At 44.3% G+C, this 22,269-nt stretch overlaps 2 protein-coding genes across 14 annotated transcripts in view; both read left to right on the forward strand.

Annotated features, from left to right (window-relative positions):
* The window catches only part of LOC120443772 (protein turtle), a 40,788-nt gene extending 28,857 nt beyond the window's left edge, over positions 1-11,931 (forward strand). For 6 of the 12 annotated variants that reach the window (XM_039623066.1, XM_039623070.1, XM_039623069.1 and 3 more), the window contains 3 exons: positions 3,802-4,215; positions 8,279-8,393; positions 9,010-11,931. In XM_039623066.1, the coding sequence (XP_039479000.1) occupies positions 3,802-4,215; positions 8,279-8,393; positions 9,010-10,744 (2,264 nt within the window). In that variant the 3' untranslated portion in view covers positions 10,745-11,931. Of the gene's footprint in view, positions 1-1,586; positions 1,671-3,801; positions 4,216-8,261; positions 8,394-8,607; positions 8,682-9,009 lie in introns of those variants that run through there. The other 6 variants (XM_039623072.1, XM_039623073.1, XR_005615596.1 and 3 more) reach the window with 4 other exon arrangements.
* Positions 11,932-14,437: 2,506 nt separating this feature from the next.
* On the forward strand, positions 14,438-22,030 carry LOC120457723 (protein borderless). 2 transcript variants are annotated; one of them, XM_039645226.1, is made up of 6 exons: positions 14,438-15,029; positions 18,987-19,494; positions 19,563-19,972; positions 20,474-20,702; positions 20,947-21,153; positions 21,215-22,030. In XM_039645226.1, exons 1-6 carry the CDS (start codon positions 14,808-14,810, stop codon positions 21,802-21,804), a joined length of 2,166 nt encoding a protein of 721 aa, XP_039501160.1. In that variant the 5' UTR covers positions 14,438-14,807; the 3' UTR covers positions 21,805-22,030. The 2 variants fall into 2 exon arrangements, with proteins under 2 accessions (XP_039501160.1, XP_039501167.1); XM_039645233.1 differs by lacking the exon at positions 14,438-15,029 and adding an exon at positions 16,287-16,399.
* Positions 22,031-22,269: the final 239 nt, after the last annotated feature.

A 22,269-nucleotide genomic window follows, 5' to 3' on the forward strand; every position in this document is an offset into this window, starting at 1 on the left:
AAAAAAATAAAAACAAAAAAGGCGGCAACTCTGGCGGCAAATGTGCGCCGTGTTGTGTAATGCAACCCTGGATTTCGTGTACGTGTGTACCTTTTTTTGGCGCTTGTAACGAAACACCTACCCACTACAAGAACCATCCAATGCCACCGCCCATCTGACCGCCCATCCGCCCACCAACATCGCCCACCCATACCACCACCCACCAGAAACCACCCACCGCCTCATTTCATCCTCAACAGCCCAGTAAACTCCAACAACAACAAACACAAGAACAAGAAACAGAACAGTAACAGCAACTAAAACAAGAACAGCAGCTAAAGCAAACGCCTCGCAGAAATTGTACTTCCTTTGGCATTTATTTTGGTTTGTGCTCCTTGGTCGCCGCTTTATTTTTCTTAAAATATTTCCTTTATTTTAAATCCTGCATAAAACATCAACGGTAAACCATTCGCCCACTCACACACGCACACACACTTGTGCATCACTCTGTGTGTGGCAGTGTGAGTGCGTGCGTGTGTGTGTATGTGTGTGCGTTCGTGCCGCATTTGTTTATGTCGAGAAATTTTCATACGCCACGTAGACCCGCTGACGGTGGCACTTGCTCACAGTTACCATTCACCGCTGAACCACCCCCACCACCCCGCCATACACCACCACCCCTCCCCCACCAAACTAAAGTGGGTGGTGCAGGGCGGTGCGTGCTGCTTTGCCTGCTGTTTTATCCATACGGCGCAGCGCTTAAAAATTAATAACAACAATGCGAGCAGCAGGCAGCGCACTGCTTCAGCATTTGCAACATTTCTGCCCTGACATCCTGACATTCGGAAAATTGAGTCACGGAAATATAAAACAAGGGATACCCTATAAAAAGGCAAGGATATAGAAGTACATAGTTACAAAGTTATATAATTGGTAGAACGAAGCAGCTTTTATCATCATATTTAATCAGATTATAATCAAAATTTGTTAGTAGATCAATATGTAAAGTGGAAACAAACAGTATAGATAAAACCTAAGAAATGAGCAGTGATATATATAATTTCTTTCACTTCGAAAGGTTTTCCTAATCGAAACCTTGCAATGCTCTGCAGAATATTGACTCCTTGTCAACTGCATAATCCTAAGGATCAACCTAGAACCCAACCACTTGGCATGCCCAGCGGGAGAAGGATGCAAATCTAACCAGAGAAAATGCATGTCAAGGCTGATTATAAACGAAAGCCCACACACATGTGCACCTATGAATATTCAATGCATTTCACTGTCATAATTACGGCAAGGTTCCGGTTGCCGTGCGAGTTTTTCTATGTTCTAGGCAAGAGGATTTTGAGTTTGCATTCGATCAAGGTAAACTAATCGAGGACTCGTTGGCGAGTGATTGAGATTCTTTCTCTAAGGAGCGGCCTCTGACCTTTGAGAACTGTGACCCCGTAGTTAGCACAACTTTCGGTACTTGGATTGCACTTTCTTTCAATTTTCCAAACACGCACTTCACCCTTTTTGCACACTTTAGCTTTAATTATTTACTCGACTTGATTTGATTTGAATTTTGTGTTTCGTGTTTTGTGTTTCTCATTTATTTGCAGACCTCTTAGCCTATTTTGACATTTACTTTCACACCGACTCGCGTGGCACTCTAGTTTATTCGCCGCCCAAGTTGAGAGTCAAAGGTACTCGTATTGAACATCATTACATAAAGCGTTGTTGGAGTGTTCTGGTTAAGTCTCTAGTGTGTAAATGCATCATAAGTTACCAGTCAATATTTATTTAGCTTTTTCCATTAACTTTCGCTAATTATCTGTTGGTAATGTTTTTTAAAAACTTTTCCACTGCAAATTGTAACACCTAGAACTTAACTGAACAACCTACATCAGTGCTGCCCTGCATTACATCGCCCATATTTTTATTTTCCCTGCCAAGTGGCGCTCAAGTAATGTCTCTGTCTTGTGAAACAGCTAGTAATTCCTGCAAGCGGACTGCAGATTTACTGCGGGTCACCATGAACCTCAATCCCCTGAATCCCCAATCCCCGATCCCCGATCCCCACAGCTGCAGTCATAAATAACATTTAACCGTGCGACGACGCCCTGTGCCTTTTTGTACCCCCGACTTTACCCTTGACATTTTTACAGTCCGTCCGTCTGCTACCGTCTACCCATCTCATTTAGGCCTTTTTTTTCCCCAGCCGCTTTTCCCGGGCCATTTTGCTTTTTATGTTTGTCACTTGTCTCGTTTATGTTATGTCAAATCTGCGCACATTTTTTATGCGGGCCGAGAATTAAAGGGTTGCCACTGCCACAGCTACTGCTCATTTCTGCCCCATTCGCATAATCAACTTTTGATATATGCGAGTGCGAGGAGTATGCGCTTTCAAATCCCGCGAGGGCTCTTTAAAAGCATTTTTAATTAACATACATACATACATAATGAGCGTGGCATTTTTCGTTAGCACCATCGTCACAATAAATGGCTTGCACTTATTTTCCGCACGTGGAGTGTGTGGTTCGGGAAATCCCCGAAAATCGCGAAATATCCTTCCATTCGCACCGTCAGCTCATCTGATACACACGCACACACACACACTTTCCATAAACACACACATCGTTTTATGCTGTTTCGAAATTTCATAAGCGCCATTGGGAGCCACCACGAATCGAGCGCCATTTACATGACATATTGTGTATTACTCCAAGCAGTTTTAATTTGCATTTGCATGTGCGACAAGCCGAATCCAGAATACAGAATCCACAATATAGAGTCTACGGTCTACAGCGCCGAAATTCCATCGAGACTGGCAGTTAATTGCATCCAGCAGGAGTTCTACAATCATGGGGTCCTGACAAGCGTACGGGGAGTTCAGGTTATCCTATGCCTATAATTCGTTTGCATGCACTCAGCAGTATCCTTGTGTAGTATCCTTTTTTTTTCTGTTGCCACTTTTGCCATTTGCAAACACGAACGGAAGTTGGGGACCCACAAGTATTCAAATGCGAGAACGAAAATGGAAAGTTTTATGTGTGTATGCTAATTAAAATGTGTTTTTGTCAATCCCCTCACAGCCGGGACTCTTTGTCATGAATAAATGCATGGTGCAAAAAAAGGAAAGGAAAAGGTTGCCAAGAGTTGCAAAAAGCCAAATGGAATTTTCATAAAGCTTTTAAGCGTAGCCAAAAATGAAATAAATAAAATCGCCTAAAACAGAAAGGGGCGACACCTTACACTGCGCCATTTTTCTCAATTATTAAAGTTTAGTAACTATTATAATTAAACGTATTTTTTTAGAGCTTTCAGGCAATATTTAATTTGATCAGATTTAAAGTAGGGCTCCTTTTTTTAAGAGACAATTGGAAAAGCCTAGCGACAGAAGGTAACAAAAAGGCAGTGGAAAATCCTTGGCGCAAACAAACAAGGCATGAAATGAAATGCAAATAAATCAAAATTAATGCAAACGATTTAACAAGCGTACACTGAAAATAAAACGCTTTTCAAGAGGGGGAAAAACAAATAGTTAAACGCTAAGGGTTAAATTATTGAAGCCAATTTGGCGAATAAACCCAAGTGGCCTTTCAAAACGAATTTAATGATTTATGAGTGAATAGCTCCCGTAATTGATTTCAATGTATGCATATTTCGTTGTCGGATTTCACCTTTGTACGTTGTTGGCAATTGAAAATGGTTAAATTGCTGACTGGAAAACAAGGCAGGACAAAACCCCGTTTCAATCTACTTTTTGTGTACCTACTAATGGATCGTTTTTTTCTCTACCTTCCATTTCCCCAACCCCCTTAAACAAACAACTAGGTCCCAAACCAGGACCACCGAGGAACGTGTCCGTGACGGAGGTCTCGAATGGATTCCTCATCACGTGGCAGTCGCCGCTGGAGCGGGCGCACATCGTCAAGTTCTACACCATCAAGTACCGGACGGATGCGCAGTGGAAGACACTCAACCGGGGACAAATCCGGCCGGAGGAGACGCAGTATCTGGTGAAGAACCTGGTGGGCGGAAGGACCTACTACTTCCGGGTGCTGGCCAACTCGGAGAAGTCGTACGAGTCCAGCGACGAGGTGAAGTTCCCTGTGCCGGCACGTGTCAAGCACAAGGCGATTACCGCCGGCGTCGTTGGGGGCATCCTGTTTTTTATTGTTGCGATCATTTTATCGGTTTGTGCCGTAAAAATTTGCAATAAACGTAAACGACGAAAACAGGAAAAAGGTAACACTGAGGCTAAAGCTAACACACACACTTGAAATGGTTTTTGATGACAATCACAACTTGATAATGCTAATGATAATGCTAACGATATAGATGTACCGATACCGATCCGTGCGATACTAATATTCTTAATAATCGTAACAGTAATCGTAATAATCGATGACGATGTTCTTGTTGTTGGCGAACTCGAACCCGAAACCGAACCGAAACCGAAACCGAAACCATTATCGTTATACATACGAATATATAATACTAACTTACTAACTAACTAACTAACAGCCACTAATTATTGATTATGTACGTACATTTCGAGTTTCCGACGGCAGAGGCCATCCAATTATCGATAACTTTGAACTGATTACCGATAATCGTTATTTGCTATGCTTTATGAGTTTGCTTGGGCCATGGCAGCCCACTTCCGTTTCCCGTTCAGTTTGGAAAGATTGGTTTGTTCGGCAACAACAGCACATTGGAATTTGCATACGAAATCGTTTGTTTGCCCAAAGTAAAATATTTGACAAAATTTCTGAGCCGTTGAGGCATTTGATATGAAATTCTCCATAAATTATGCCTGTCTGAGAAGTCTGTATGATTTGTACGTTTTCGTTGTAGTTGTGCAAGTAAAATTGAGTTACAATTTGGCAAAAGTTGCTGAAAAATCTCTGTATATATATATTTACATACTAATTGGATTTTGGTTCGCTTTTCCTTATTTCGTTATCCTTATTTTCTGAATTCTCAATTCTGTATTCTAATTCTTGATTTCATTAGCTCTGAGTTTCTCGTTATCCGGACCCAAATACCCCCCCTGGTCCCATCTATCCATTTCCGTAGACAAAAGTGACTTCCCCCCCAGATCTTAGTTGAAAATTGGCCACCAGACCTCGCCCCCTGAAATTATCAGTTTTGTTTGCATTCCATTACTTAAGCCTTCTGTTCGTATCATTGGGCCCATATGCGTATTATTTCTGTAAACTCAATCTGGCTTCATAGCGCTTTGCAGCCTGTTTGTTTTTTGAATTCATCGCATGAACATATTACTAGTTGTTGCCACTTTAGTTAAGCATTAAGCCAAGATGCCAAACGCAATCGATTAAGCTCTGTCCCCGCCTTTTTCCCGGGGAAAACCCCTTTCGCAAACCAGTATGAATTTCCCGGCCAAAGTTACCAGAGAGCGGAAATTGAAAATGCCAGGGCCAGAGGACATCCAGTATAACCAGGACATCCATTATTTGACGCCCGCTGGCTTTAATGCAATCGAATCAAACCCGGACCGAATAATAATAACCAGCCCATGCCAAACCGAAACAAAACCGACCATATCGAACCTCTGTCTCTGCTTTTTGTTATGGTTTTTGCTTTAAACTGTATTTTAAGTGGATTAATTAATGTTGCGTTGTTTAAATCAATTATTTATGTATACTTTCCGAGACCCCCCTTCCCCCACACACTTACACAACACGGAAAAAAATAATGAAGAAGAAACAGAACACAATGAGCAGGGAAATTGCGAATTTTTAAATCAATGCAGCCCATTAGCTGTGAAATATGATGAACGTATTCTATACAGAACACATTGTTCTCAATTTTATCCTCAATTTTTTTTTTGTCATGCTGTGGTAAACACATTACGATAGATTAACGTAAATGCGGTAATAATATATGTAAATGTGACAAGCCGATAACGCTGATGGTAGAAATGCCTTTATCTACAAACCATTTACAAGCATGTTCTTGGCCAAATCGTCGTTGTTTCTGCCCAGGGCTGAGTTCATGACAGATAAAGGCATTTTCAGCACAGAGCATAGACCTACATCATCTATATACATGGCGATTGACCATTTATATAGCGCAATACTGGGCAGACGTTTTTTGTAAACAATTCACGCACAAAGATGGTAAAATAAGGCCCACAAACCAAGTCGATGATAGAGCATTCGAAACTAGAAAACCGAATCCGAAACATAAAATGATCGCGTCGTTAATTGATCGGTTATATCCGGTTCATATTCGCCCTTGTCCGCCCAACTTTCGGGACCTCAAACAGGTGGTCCTGATTACCTGATTTTAACTATACGAGTATATATATATTTTGGGGTCCGAGTTGGGCAGTCAAAGGGCGGAGCGACCGGGCCAAGTAAAATATATGAGTAATGCGCATAGTAAGACCCCCTAAAAAAACCCCAACATCGATGCAAGCAAGGGTAAGTTTTTGCAATCATTTTAAGTCGATGTCGTGTACCACAGATCCTGAGTACTGACAACTAAAGGTTATTTTCAGACGAGTTCCCACCACCACCACCCCAACCAACCAACCAACCAACCAACCAACCAACCAACTAACCAACCAATCAAGAACCAACAACCAACAACCAACTAACCAACACTGACATCACCACAACCATCGATTAAGCATCTGCAATCCACTAACAATCCGCAATGCTTGGGTCTCAAGTTGTCAGTGCCTCTCTTCTCGGGCAGATCGTTCAGATACTGCTGCACTTTCTCGCATATATATATTTATATATATTTCTCAAGCACCCCACACATTCCAGAGCTCACAGATTTCATAATTACCCAAAAAGCAAAAAAATAAAAACACACAAGCACTGCCAAGCAAAACATGAGAAAAAGGCCAAACAAAAACACAACTTCTCGAACACTTTTCGTTTTTTGTGTGAATCACTTGTACTTGGGCAAAAGTTTTTTTTGTCGCTTATCCTCAGTTTGTTTTTGCATCCCCATTATTCCCCCATATAATCAGCAATATTTGGTTTTCGATTTGCATTAAAGTTCAGTTCTAGTATCGCTCTCTCTATCTCTTTTCCGTTGGCACAATTCGTAACTTGACCATTTAAAAGCCATTTCACGTGTCATTGTTTTTTTCCCAACCATTCGAAGCCAGATCCTAAATAAAATACTGCGAAGAGCACACGGCTGTGTATACTTGCACCTCTCTGGGTGTGTATATGCTATATGGTGTTTGCTGTGAGGCCAAGTTTTCGCATATAGCCGTATATGTATGTGGGGGTTCCCCTTCGACTTGTTCGATTTAGTTTGTCATCAGCCGTCAATCGCAACTGGCCGGAGGAGCTTTAGGTTTCGATTTAGCTGGCATTGTTATTCCACGACCCCGTAGTCGCCGTTCAATTACCCAAACTCCGCGAAATTGGCCCACTGGTTCACTAATTGACGCCTCCTCCTGCTCCACACATGTAATTGCAATGTAACCCCAATCGAATGAAACTAACCAACAACATAGTTTAGTCGTAGTCATCTAACTGCTAACTGGTAAATGGTAAATGGCAACTGTTATCTGCTAACTGGCGGGTGTTTAGTAACCCAGTAACTGCTAAAATTTAAACAATCTAAACTTATTAGCCACGACAACTGAAACAACAAGAGTGTGTAATCTGACGATGCTGGCATAAAATTGGCTTAATCAACGTGACCAGGTGCACAGAGAGAAAGAGTCGCGTCGAATTCGCTAATTACAAAATAAACAAATTAAAATAGTTAAATCTCCAGCTGTTTTTAAACTATTTGTAAACGCTTTCAAAAGCAAACAGTACTATATTTTGTATGTGGCATGGTGAAGATACAAAGATACAGCATTTTATTGCATACTTTTGGACGCAGTTATTGGTAATTTTCAAAACATGGTGATTTCTGTGGCACCCGACGTGTTGCAATCATGGCATTTCATACATATTAACCCAAAATCCCAGTTCCAACCATGTGAAAGACCTTTCTCTCTGCAGGACCCTAATTACGCCACGTCCCCGACAAAATGCAAATAAACATCGGCGTTATGCCAGTCTGTCCTCGATTTAAGCAGAGTTTCGAAAAGAGCGTAATCGCATTTATATACGTCTATATGTAGAGAGCACCGTAGTAGATATATGCATATGCATAGACATAGAGATATAACCCGTGAACGTCGTGTGTGTATATAGAGTGTGTGTGCTTGGTAGCTATACGTACGGTGTACGGGTATTTTATTTACCGGATTGGACGGCTCACGCTGCACGCCAAATTAATTTTAGAAATTATACGTTTGCAGAGTTCAACATGGTAGCTTGCAGGATAACGGACGCTCGTAACATTGCCGCCAATAATCATCATTTGCACAATCGCAGTACGGGCTCAATTTCCTCTGGTCAAGTGCCTTTAAAAAAGTGAGTATGCATTGCATCTGCATTATATGACTCCAAATTCCCTCCGCCGCCCAACTGCCAACCTAATCTGAATCTGTATCTGTATCTGAAACTGAATCTGAAACTGAATTTGAATCTGTATCCGTATCTGTAACGTTGTCATCTATCTGTCTACCCATTTCACACTGATTGGCAACCGCCATGCACGTTCCACCGATCTACTATCGCTCCATAGCAATACTGAACATTACCGTGATTATGAAAGCGTTTTTATAGTTCCAGGTCCATCCTGTCATAATCAAAATCGTAAGCAAACTTTTCTCAAACTTAAACAAAGTTTTCTTCAGTTCGGTTGACTTCTGTTAAGTGATTTTCTTAGCTTCTCTTTCTGTTTAGTTTTGAGTTCCTCATTTCTGTGTGAATTAGGTGCTTCTTTTAATTCATCTTAAAAGAAGTTGAAACAATGAGGAAGTTTTCAGTTAATTGAAACCAATATAGAACTGTATGCAAGCATGTCTTTTTCATTTTACTTATTTTCTTCAACTTTTATTGACTTTATTTCTAAAAAAGATTGAGTTTTATAATTATCTTACCCCTTATGTACACCCATTAAACCCATTTCTCCTTAACCATACAGGTACAAACAAACCCGAATATCAAGTCTAACCGCCATTCTCATTGCCATACTCCACTGGATCTGGCCACCTGATCGCTGCACCAACTGCCACTCCATCTACAGTTCGCCAAATCTCGAGGATGGCGATGAGGACGACGGGGCCGGAGGACGAAGGCGTTCCGTAAGCCGCATCCAGCGGAGCCTCGACGGACGCTTTGTGCTGGATGTGGAGGGGGTCTCGAAACTGGGTTACTCGCAACAGACGCTGGAGTCCGGCAACGTGGATGTGGTGGACGGCGGGCTCTTCGAGCGGCGGAACAGCAACGTATCCCAGAAGTCCTCCAGCGATGATGGTGGATTTCTATCGCGGCGCAACTTCATCACAGCTCGTGCCTCGTGGCGTCGTCCCTTGGTGGCCTCCTCCAGTCAGCTGAGTCTCCAGTCGGCGGCGGACTCGGCCAGGGGCTTCCTTCAGGGTCTGCTGAAGATCGGGGCCAAGCAGTCGGCAGTGCCGCCCAATCCGCCATCCTACTTCGATGAGGCAGTGACAGGTGCTCGCTACCAGAATGTTCTGCGTCCCTACACCAGCAGCAATAATTTGTACGGCAATGCGGACAGAAGTAGGCCACTGCACATAAATACGATTAGTGGCAGCCTGAGTCAGCAGCAGCAGCTTTACACTCCCTCAAGGATCTCCAGGATATTCTCCAGTTCGCCCCAGCATCTGCAGCCACATCATCAGCAGCTCTTGCTCTCCAGCGGTGGCAGTGGCGCCTATCCCACCCACTTCAGCGACCTGAGCACCGTGTATCCCCCCAACTCCGCGGAACGTTCGGCGCACAATCTGAGCAGCAGATATAGATACTACTCCCAGGAGCTGCCTTCGCTGAGAACCATTCAGGAGGAGACACGCCGACAGCAGCAGCAAAAGCAGCATCCGCTGGAGGATCACTTTGTGCCACTCCAGCTGCCGTCGCCTCCGTCATGGAGAAGCTACTACCAATCGCAGGCCAGCTATCGCCCTCGAACGCGCTGGTATCCACGTCATCACTCCCGGCTCTTTAGTAACCGGCAGCAGCAGCACGAGATGCTCTCTCCTCTGCCACAACTCAATCTAAACCTGCGCAACTCCATGCATCCCGGCGGCCTGGAGGCCTCGCCGGAATCCCGCTCCAGTTCGAGCGGTTTTGGTTCGAAGAACACCTCCAACCACCCGGGCAGTACCAGCGAATGGAGATTGCTGCCGCCGTATAGAGCACCGCCATCGCCACCGAAGCATTCGGGCTACTTTGGTGGCCAGCAGGCCCAGGGACAGACGCCACATGGGTCGTACTCGTATCCCAGGGCCACAACGCCACCGTACACGATGGCCCACTGGCTGGAGATGATCTCAAGACTGAACGCGGCCACGGACAGTAATCTACCGAAGGCGCCGTGTCCCGTGGACGTGGGCAGTGTGGATGGGCACTACGAGTTCGATCCGGCCACGCCCACACCGAGTGCATCCAGTATGCTGCGCGAAGATCTCAACCTGCACATAGATACCCATCCCTACCACCATCACACGCTGGGTCCCCTCAGTGGGAGTCTGCTGCACAGCCACGCCCCCTACGCTGGAGGGGCCAGGAAGCAACGATCTCTGCCAGCTCAGCTGCCACGCTATGACAACGTCGAGGTGCGACTGCAAGCCATGAGGGAGGAGTTCTATGCCTACCGCAAACGCCAGGCCATGCAGCAAATGGAGAGCGTTTGCTGAGCCAATGAAGCATTTAATTGAGCCACACCCACACCCACGTCCACAGCCACGCCTACACCCACGCCCACAGCAACGCCCACAGCAACGCCCACATGGAAGCAGATCCATCGATATGTGACGACTAAGTTGGAGAGCAGCGATTCCCAGAGGCAATCAGACGCGATATGATATTGGATCAGGCCCCCCAATTCACAGATGAACTTTAAAAGTTTGGCCCCCTGCAAACTCACATCCAGAAAAATAACAAATGAATAAAAAAGGAAAATAAAGAAAGGAAAAAGCAAAACAAAACACTTAGAAGCCAGAAACAATTAGTAGATTTAAACGAGACGAAAGCTGTGTACATATATAGTTTGGGAGCTGGAGGAGAGCGCCCAGAAGTTTAAGTATAATATTTAACAACTATAGCAATTATAGCAACATATTATTACAAAATCGATAAACGTAAAATTGACATTTAACGCAAGTAAATGGAGCAAACATTGTTTGACGACATATGCAAAGAACAAATTACAATTACAATTAACTATTATTTACGAGTATTAGATATTGTATTAGATATTGATACTTAATATAAAACACAGATCGAGATATGTTAAACATTGAGCATTAAACATTAAACATTAAACATTAATTAACAATCCACAAGCGTAAGCCTAAATTATGTTACATTACAACTAAACTAAATTAATACGGAATATGCTAGCTGTTAAGCATTTAGTTGTTAACAACTAGAGCAGAGATGATCGAAGTGGCGACGACTCAAAATAAATGCGCTAAAAGTAATTAAAACAACATATAGAGAAATTGTTTCATAATTAAATTATTTAACGACAAGAAACCTACAAAGCAAATAAAAGCGAAATGCAAAATGCAAAATGCGAAAAGCGAGATGAAAACAAATACAGTTTAACGAAAATTAAATGAAATATAACTGCTGCATATATGTTTACTGTTGACCTACACACGATAATTAACTCAAACAAATATTTATTAACCCAAAAGCAAAAAAAAACTAAACACAAAACAAAAAACTAAAAACAAAAAAACATATGAAGATGATAGGAACCCCGAAACAAAGCGTTGATAGGCTATTCTTTCCGGTTTAAATCACAGCCCAAGACTACGTCAATATAAACGATAGATAGAGCAGAGGATCCCCAATCCAAACCGAAATCCCCAAAGGAGAAGAGAAGAGTTTCCTGGGTTCCCGAAAGCGATGATATTTGGTCATAGGTTATAGGTCAGTTGTGTAAGAGACAGCTCCCCGGATGCAGCTTAGTTTAACGAGTTTCTGTTTTTTAAGTACTTGTTAACGATAAACGATTAACGATAATTGATTAACGATTACCGATAAACATGTCTAAAGATCAAATTGTACGGATTGATGGTTTGACACAACTTGACGCCAAAACACTGCCAGAGCGAGAGATGCGAGAAGACCGCGAGTGTGTATAACTTGTGTAAATTACAGAGCATATACAGATATAATATGATACCGAAAGCGATAACGATAACGATAATGATAACGATAATAACGATTACGATAAAACTATTCAGGGGACGGTTGGAGCGCGAAACAAATCAAGAAATAAACTACGAATCAACCGACTAATGATCTCAAGCATTTCTTTTTGCCTTCGACTGCAAAGCCCCCACTTTCATTTCTAATATCAAATTTCTAACCCCAAAATATATGAGCCCGTCTGTCTGCCTGTCCGTCTGTCCAATCCTTCAAGCGCCACCATTAAGTCCTAAACAAAGTCCTAATCAGATGGGATTATCCCCAGGAGTTGGACTTAAAGTTCGGTGCTTGTTGCGCTTCAAAGCCACAGAGAAAATCGCACTTAAATTGAGATAAACTAGGATAACAGTTCTGAGATGCGAGGGAAACTGGAGTTGTGTTGCATGTATTTTGTAAATGTTGAGGGTATTCAAGTAAATAAGTTGTTTTTTGTAATGCCTAGGACACCGACTCTTTGACACGCCCACACTGAGAACACACACACTCACACAAACACTGACACACATACACGCGAACACATTGAGCGTTTAACTAGAACGAAATAAATTAATTAATTAACTGAGCATCAATGGCAAGCGAACGAAGTGAGAAAAGCGCAAGCGAATAATTGCAAAATTGCGAAATGACAGCATAAATTGAATTTTAATTGAGCGATGTTAGGCGCAGGACTTTAAGGCAAATAGATACATATATGATTATTTATACGAGTGCATGTACGAGTATATATGTACATATATGCGGTACGTATATATGGATATAGATACTGGATTACACGGCATGTACATTAAGTAAGAGGAATACATTAAAAACTAAGTTAAGTAAATCTAACGCTTTAGTCTGCCACTTTGATTTTTGGACAAGGTGCGCCAGTTAACTTTTCGACTCAACTCGATTCGACTCGACTCAAATGAAATGAACAAACATAGGAACTATCAAAAGAAAAAAACAAAAATACAGAATTATAAGAATGGGAATCTATATTCTTTTGCACCTCCTTCCACTTCGACGACCATTTCGCAAACCATTTCCCCAAACACATCAACAACTTACCAACTTTCGCCTCACTTCTCCCTGCCCGCCAACACACACACTTTTCACCTTTCACTTTTCACTTTCTAGACCTCTTCCCACTGCAATTCCAATTCAGCATATATAAATCGTACAATGATAAATCAGTTTAGAACGAAATATATTGTAATTAATACAGACACACAATTATAAAGAGAAATTAGCAAAATGAACAAAATTTTTAAACAAATAAAACTTACAAAACAAAGCAAAAAAAAAAAACAAACAAACAAACGAAAAACCAAACAAAAACAAATAAAAATACAAAACTTGAAATTGATCAAATAAAAACGTAAACCTGTGTTTTCATTGCCCCAGTCCATCTATGTACTATGTATCTGAAATATCCCGGAAGTTGGTCTTAATTGATGCCCCTTTGCTTGCACAAAAATATCACTCATACGCCAGCGTGGCCAATCTGAAGACGTCGCTGGCATTGGGGCAATTAAAGTAATGAAATTCACAAAAATTCCGTACAATTCGGATGCACACTGGATATATCCGACTAGGAGGAGCGATTGACCCCGTTTTTTAGTGTGTGAATTCCCATAGATGGGAATCAATGGCGAAAATGGCCTAATCTTCGCCTTTTGCCGCTGGGATAGTTCACTCTGGAGGCCAAATGCAATGTCTGCAACACTTTGGCGATCGGCTAATTACTTAAGTGAATAAACGTCTGCGAAAGCGAATTGTGGGGGAGACGCGTTCCAGACAAAGGAGACCCCATCAAGGCAGCTGGCGTGGGCGTGTGTCAAATGTCAACTGCAGTCAAACGTTTGACAGGCGAGAGTGGAGAGAAGATCACAGCGCTGCTCGGCAGCATAGAAATGCTGATCGGCTGGGTAGGTCGGCTTTTTAGTGTGCTACACAGAAAGAAAATGGGTACAACATTCAGATCAGCATATACTTTTCTATGCTGATAACGAGAGTATGTCTCACATGAGACTGAATAATCTCTGGTACTCACAGCTTTCTGTTTAGTACATTATTTTGGCACTCAATCAAACCAGCCACCACATTCTTTCTGTGCAGCATATATCAGCACAAAAAGCTCGGCCTTTACTGTCACTCGTTCTGCAGTCTGATCTCGATTCGGACTCGGCATTCAGTAGCGCTTCTCCAGCCGCTCAGTTCAGTACGCGACCCTCGAAATCGAGCCACAACATAGCTGCCACCGCACCACCATATACTATGTCATACAAAACCTGAACTAAAAACGGAACTGCGCACAAAGATATAGTAAACAACGGATTGGGTTTCGCGCGCCTTGGAAAAATTCCGTATTCCGCGTGAGAGGCTGCGCTTCGTTTAGGCCCCCAATTGACCTGATTTCGTGGCTGGATTTTAATTTGATTTTCTGCATTCTGGCAACGCGGAAACATTATGCAAGACACCGCGCGTGTGTGACTGACCGAGTGAAACAAGTGCAGCCAGTGAGAATCGCCAAGAATACATAAATCATACATCAAAATGCCAGCGAAACGCAGCAGAACATTCCGGCAATCCGGATCCGCGCTGCTTTCTCTGCTGGCGATCATCTTCTTAATGAACATATCCTGCACGAGTGGAGCCCGCGATCACAGGCGACCCACCAACCTGGAGGCCAAAGTGGGCTCCCACGTGGTCTTCAACTGCAACATCGACTTTCCCTTCGATGCCCCCATTCCCTACCTGGTGCACTGGAGCAAGGACGTAAGTTTGGTCCTTGGTGTCGTTTAAGGATATAAAGTGATTATTTTGTGGCTATCAGAAAGAGCGCATAGCATGCCAATATTATTATTTAATATTACTTACGCCACAAAAAAAGATGCGAGAAATGTAAATAAAGACTAGTGTTTTTCTTCTTTTTTTTTTATCTGTGCTGCCCACTCAGTTATTTATGGCTCACGCCGACGCGCACGCAGTTCTTAAATGAAATTGTCGAAATTATTAATTTATCAGACACGTAGGTGGCTCGTACCCCGCACCCCGCACCCCGATCCCCGGACTCTGAACACCCGGAATACGAACCACGGACGGACTGACTGCCTGACTGACTGACTGACTGACTGACCAGGGCCCGTCCGGAATGCTTGGTTAGCCTTAATTGCGTCTGCTGGACGTTGCTGCTGGTGGAGCGCAGCATGGAACGCGGCTCCCACATTCATTAAAAGGGCCAGACTTTACGACCCCACTGCGAGAATCCCAGTGGGCGAATCTTATAAAAAGTGTGCGAATTTAAATAAGGAATTGAAGGAAAATATAATAAATCCCTATATCCTTGCATTTGTATCCGTTTAATTTAACAAAATATTTTATACAGTTTTTTGTGCGATTTAAATTTCAATTCAACGAAATTCTTTATAATTCCCCGGGGTTCCAAAAATGCAGTTTTTCTTTTTATTTGGTTTTAAAGCATTGATGAGTCGACGGCTTTATAAGACCACTTAATATTAAACTTTTTTCATTTTACCATAAATGAAATAATACTTTAAGTAGGCTATTCCTAATTATTTGAAATAATATTATTCGGGTTTGATGGGTAATTTATAAATAGTTGTTTATGTTAGAGCTTTTCATTGCCTCTGTTGTTGCAATGTACTATAGTGCATTATTTTTGACCAGTGCATCGCATCGCAGAAAATGCAATCGTCGTGCCAGTGGGGTGGCTCCCCATCCACCATTCCCGCGGAGCACGGGGTGACCAAGGTGGCTGTGTTGGTGACTGGGGGGGCTTGGGAGCTGGGAGCTGGAAGCTGGTGGTGGGTCCCGCCCTTGGCTACTAATTAAAGCGCAACCACATGCCGTCGATCGGGTTGCATCCTGGTCGAATCCCTGCCCTTGCCCGCCTGCAGTCGTGTTGCATTTAAATTAAATTTGAGGCATCGAGAACTGATTTTCAGTATCGTCAAACACTTTAAATTACCAGCACAGATGGCATAGAGGCAAAAAAAAAAAAAAAGCGTAGAGTGTAGAGTGTCAATGTGAAGTGTGACATCAAAGACGGCGGGGCAAGTGGACCAGTTGAAATCAATTTCAATTGGATTCAATCGAATTGAATGGCTGGCATTTTGTTGACAACTGTGAGTAATGCAATTTAATTCAATTGCAAATTCATCGCATTCCCCCCCCGCTTTCCCCGCAGACAATCAGTGCGAGTTTCAGATACAAATATGTTCCGCGCGCGCGTTAGTATTTAAATCGAGTGAATTGCCATTCATCGCACACGCCCGTCATCAGTGGCCATCAACTGTCCACATCTGACCCCCTTAACCCTTGATGCCCCATGCTGGTACCGCTTATGCTTTTGCCTACTTAGCTGACTAACTTAATTTGCTCTTTTTCTAATATTGTTCCGCTTTCCTCGGTGGTCACTCCCCGTTTTTCCATTGTGCTCCTCTGCTTTTTGTCCACTCGGTCAGCGGGTCATGATGTCATTTTGATAGATACACTACTTTAATTGTGCTGGAAAATGGGCTTTGGCATGGGTTTTTCGCTCCACTATGGAATGGCGGGTAATTAAACAAATATTCGCGGTACGCGGTATTAGAGTCCGCGCTAATATGCATAATCTGTCTGATTTATGGCAAGTTAGTACTACCGAGTATACTATGCATAGTGGTATAGTATAGTATATTTATTCCATATTCTATATTGCCGAGCGACTTTCACGGCCACTGCGAGGCTGGGTTGCATATTTTCGCGCCACAACGACGGCAAAATCACCGGATAAATCAAGTTACGTTTGTAATTGGTTAGATAATGCTGATAAATGTGTGTGCGGCGGCAGACGACACTTGGCACACAGTTGGGTGTACTGCACATAATCATAGTCATCATCATCATCATCATGAGATTGCAAATCACAGGACGGACTGGGCGGATCTTGAGTGCATCATAATCTAGTCAAGGCGGCTGTCTACCTACGAGTACGACAAGTACGAGTGATGCCATGTGGGTGACATTGATGCCGCACGGTGCATCATCATCATCTATCTATCTATCCCGATCTCAATTAAAGCACAAACCTAATGTCAATAGATCAACTGACACCCGCACTGCATCCGATGCTGGAGCGGCACACAATTAAACGCAGCCCATATCCCATTGCACAGCTGCCTTTCTGCGGTCGCTGGCTATCAATAACGGGGAAAACTGAATCCCTAGCATGCGGTTTATGGGGTATTACAGTCCTAGTGCCAGTCCGCCTGGCAAATGCAACAATCTATATGGCATATATCTTCTATATACTATACTATACTATACTATACTATAGCATATGAGCCACATAGACGAAAGTCAAGTGCGCAAACAAAGCGAGCATAAAAATGTGTGTGCCAGAGCAATTAGAAGAGCGGCCAGCGACCGCAGCAGATTCAATTGCATTTAAATAATTTAAGCTTAACGCGGTTTTTTACCCAACTCTTTGCCATATGATGCAACGCAAACACATTCTGTTTACTCGCATCCCATTATTATAATTTTGCCTGGCGTTGTTTTTATTCCTACTTTTTTTGCCGTGTCGCCTATGCATGAGCATAATTGCCAGGCCGTATATTTAATAAATATTGACAAATATATTCAGCATTAATTAAAATAAAAATAATTTAATATGCCACCAGGCAAAAAAACGGCAAAGAAGCTAAAGCTTAAACAAAAAACAGCTTTCGAATTGAATTATTATCCATTTACCATGGCCATAATCTATTGGCCAGCTTAGAACTTTTTATGCGCATTTTTGTGTGATAATTTAGACTGTGGCAGCCAAAAGATATTTTATGCAGCTAGATGCTTAACCGAGCTATTTCATTTTAAATCCGTAACTTTGAATGGTTCACTAGTTTTTCAGCGCATCAAACTGATTTATGGCGTGCACTTTTTCACTATAATGGACAGCTCTCAAATGCGAAATGAAGTGGTGTTTGAATAATAAATTGATGCATTAGTTCGTCATCGACCTAATTATTGTGATAGCTCACTATAATACTCGATTATAGACCACTATATGGCAGCTGTTGAACTAGAATCTCTTTTTGGTCTTGAATAGTACGATGTGCTGAATTAAATTCGAATCCCATTTCAGGGGCGAGCTAGCATTGAGCACTTCAAGTGCACCGCGCCACGTGAGCCCATTTAAATTTGTCAACAAAGTAGCGGCATGGGTGCCACACCCCTTACGGCATCCCTCCCCTCGCCACACGCCCATGGTTATTGTTATATTCTTGTGGGGTTTTTGGGGGCCCACCGCTGTGCTACGTCACCATCATGGTTACGGGAAAATGTGTAACTGTCGGTGGCTGGGGAAAATGGGTGGCTCTGTTGTGCGGCCACAGCGGGAGCTTGCGAAAATGATAATGGTGCATGGGGGGGAAATTGGGGGGGGGGGGCAATCGGGGGGCATAAACAATCGCACACACACACGTCGCACACCACGACGGTTGCAGAGCGAGTGTGCGTGGGCGTACACTCCATATAGATTCCGCATTGCTCATGATTTATAACTACAATTGCATGGCGAGATGGCGCAGCAAAATCACTGCCAAGCAGGGACAATTTTGTATCTACATAGGTATATCGCACGCCAGAGTTGCAATTCTCAATTGCAATTTTATGGTTGGTATGTTCTTACACAAACTATATACATACGCACACACCTTGCCTCGCCCACAGAGCAAGAAAATCTTCACCTGGTACGAGCAGGAGACCTCCACCAATGAGCTATTTAATGGCCGACTGCATCTGGTCGAGAACCATCCGGAATTTGGACGCGCCTCCGTCAATCTGACCGCCATCCGGGAATCGGACCAGGGCTGGTACCACTGCCAAGTTAGCTTCCCCAATCGCTCGCCCTCGGTCCGCAACAATGGCACCGCCTACCACCTGGCCGTCCAGGGTGGCTCCCTCATCCGCATTCCCCCAGTGAATCAGACCATCCAGGAGGGACAGACCGCCTTCTTCCATTGCGTTAAGAAGAATCCGGAGAACTCGCAGGCCTCGTGGTACAAGGACGGGGTGCTGCTGCAGGAGGTGCAGGATCTGGTGCGTAGATCCTACACGGGTCCCGATGGCAGCCTCAGCATCGATCCCACCATGATGAGCGACCTGGGCGAGTACGAGTGCAAGGTGCGCAACAGCGAGGGCGAACTGCAGACGGCCAAGGCCTTTCTCAACATACAATGTGGGTATTTAAAATTAATTGCAATTTACATTTATATTGATAATACCCTTTAATGTGGCATGCCCCAGATAAGGCCAAGGTGATTTACGCCCCGCCAGAGGTTTTCCTGCCGTACGGCCAGCCCGCCGTGCTCGACTGCCACTTCCGTGCGAATCCGCCGTTGAAGAATTTGCGCTGGGAGAAGGACGGCCTGCTCTTCGACTCGTACAATGTGCCCGGGGTGTTCTACAAGATGAACGGCAGCCTGTTCTTCGCCAAGGTGGACGAGAACCATGCCGGCAGCTACACTTGCACACCCTACAACGACCTCGGCACGGACGGACCATCGCCGGTCATCAGCGTGATTGTGCTCCGGCCGCCCATCTTCAGCGTCACGCCCAAGGCCATCTACATCCAGAAGCTGGGCGAGGCCGCCGAGCTGCCCTGCGAAGCCATCGACCGGGACGGAAACAATCGACCCTCCATTGTCTGGAGCAGGGTGAGTCCATATGGTCCACATTGTCCACATTGTCCATATTGTCCATATTGTCCATATTGTCCATATTGTCCATGTGCTCTCCGCACTGTCATTTTGCACTGCCTAAAATGGCGAAAGGCGGCTGAAAAATGGTAATGCCAAAAGGGGAGAGCGTGCAGTCTCACTTGATTGCATTTTTAATTATGCATACGGACAGTACTACCTGTCCCCGTGCACAGCAAGAAAAAAGTGGTTACATGTGGCACATGTGGCCATGGCTATTATAAATGCACACCATCCAAGTTATATTCTCTGCCATTCCATTGGATTTGCTGCCATTAAAAACTTAACTTAAGTGTATAGTTGCTACCATTTTCAGCTTATACATTTCCCAGTTGATACCCTATAAATAGCAGCAATTGATTATTTTCTTGCGATTTCCTTTGATTTTCCGGTGTAACTCCGATTTCGCCTCCGGTGCCCTGACACTCTGCACTCACTCTGCATCCGACCAATTTGCAGAAAGACGGGGAGCCGCTGCCGGCGGACAGGTTCAGTCTCAGCGGCGGCAATCTGACTATCACGGGATTGGTGGAGGGGGACCGTGGAATATACGAGTGCTCGGCGACCAACGAGGCGGCCACCATTACGGCGGAGGCCGAGCTCATGATTGAGAACATCGCGCCGCGGGCACCGTACAATCTCACGGCCAACAGCACGGAGACCTGCATCACCATACGCTGGCAGCCAGGTGAGAAAATGGGTGTAATTGGGTGTGGAAATGGACGCAGGCCAGATGCTCCGCACCGCATTCGATATGGAGTGTGTGTGTGTGTGTGTGTGTGTGTGGGCTCGCAGGGAAGCTTAGTGTGCAACCATCATGTGCCAACTGCATCACAGCTTGCATGTCAACTCGAGTCCTCAGTCCAGTTAACTCTTAAAGTATATAGCTTCTAAGCTCAGTTTGTTTGTTTATTATGTACCCTGCCTCTTAGGTTACCTGCGCCCCAACTTGGAGTACACTGTGTGGTATCGACTCATGGAGGCGCCCGAATGGCGAACCCTTCGCGTGCTGGACAAGAAGGTGATGGAGGCGACAGTGCAGCATCTTCAGCCGGGAAAGGAGTACGAGTTCATGGTGCTCAGCCAGGACAAATACGGCGACGGCATGTTCAGCAAGCAGTTCCGCTTCCAAACGCTACGTAAGATTCTGTTTTATCCTCCGGGGCTAAAAATATTTATGAACAAATCCTTTTTGTGCAGCCTCGCCCATTAGGGCGGATGACTTCGATGCCCAGCAGCTGCAACACGATCTGGGTCAGGTCACAGCCCCAGCCGGGGGACTGGGAGCGCCCTGGAATCTCACTGCCATTAGCAACCAGCAGGGCTGGCTGCTCCACTGGGAGCATCCCGTCCAGGGATTGGAGGGCCTGCGCCTGTACGCCGTTCGTTGGTGGAAGGAGCCGGAGCACTTCCTCATCGGCCACGCGGAGACCTTCGACAACTACTACCAGCTGCGCCACCTCAAGGAGGACACGCTGTTCAAGGTGCAGGTCATGGCGGTGGGCACCGAAATGCAGCAATCGGTGCCCAGCCACGAGCTCCTCATCGACGTGCCATCGCAGCGGAAAGTGCGTGCCCTGATCATCGGCAGTTCCGTGGGCGTCATCTTTCTGCTCTGCGCCCTGTGCGCTTTTTTATACGTGAAGCGGAGCTGCCTAAGGCACCTGTTCGCCAAGGATAGCTCCGCCGGCGAGGATGAGGACACCGCCGAGAGCGGTGACTGCGACAGCGACGAACAGGATCATCGGGAACGGGATCGGGACAGCATCAAGATACGACAGTCCACCTGAGGATTGCTCCAGATCCGCTGGCGATTTGACAGCAACCATGTTGGCCAGTGAAACTAAGCGACGATAGAGGAGGAAGTGGGAGGTTGTTCAACGTGCACCACCAGTTCGTGGAAATCTGACTTTTAATATACGTCTAGCTGCTATCTGTACCATAAACTCTACTAATTGTAACGCCAAACTAATCGCATTCGAGAACCAAATAAAACAATTAAATAAATGAAACATACTTGAATGGTATTTCTGATATTGGGATCCGAATCATTGGGAATTTCTATGACCAATATTCTTCGGCTTCATTTCAAATAAACCGCCTTATGGGCACTACTTTTCGAAATAAGCTTTTTCGAAGTCGCCGTATGCTTATCTCTTTCGAAAACTTGCTTAAGTTGAAAGCTTTCGCGTTTGTGAGCTTTTCCGTTACGGATGGCTGGATTTGAATATTAGTCACCGCGGGATTTTTGAAAA

Source organism: Drosophila santomea, chromosome 2L (assembly GCF_016746245.2).
Source record: "Drosophila santomea strain STO CAGO 1482 chromosome 2L, Prin_Dsan_1.1, whole genome shotgun sequence".
NCBI classification, from domain to species: Eukaryota; Metazoa; Arthropoda; class Insecta; order Diptera; family Drosophilidae; genus Drosophila; species Drosophila santomea.

Bases quoted from the DNA above. Each gene is read 5' to 3' on its own strand.
- LOC120457723 (XM_039645226.1), top strand. From the start codon at position 14,808: ATGCCAGCGAAACGCAGCAGAACATTCCGGCAATCCGGATCCGCGCTG. The intron at 20,703-20,946 runs GTGAGAAAATGG...CCTGCCTCTTAG, and splicing joins CACCATACGCTGGCAGCCAG to GTTACCTGCGCCCCAACTTG. The intron at 21,154-21,214 runs GTAAGATTCTGT...CTTTTTGTGCAG, and splicing joins GTTCCGCTTCCAAACGCTAC to CCTCGCCCATTAGGGCGGAT.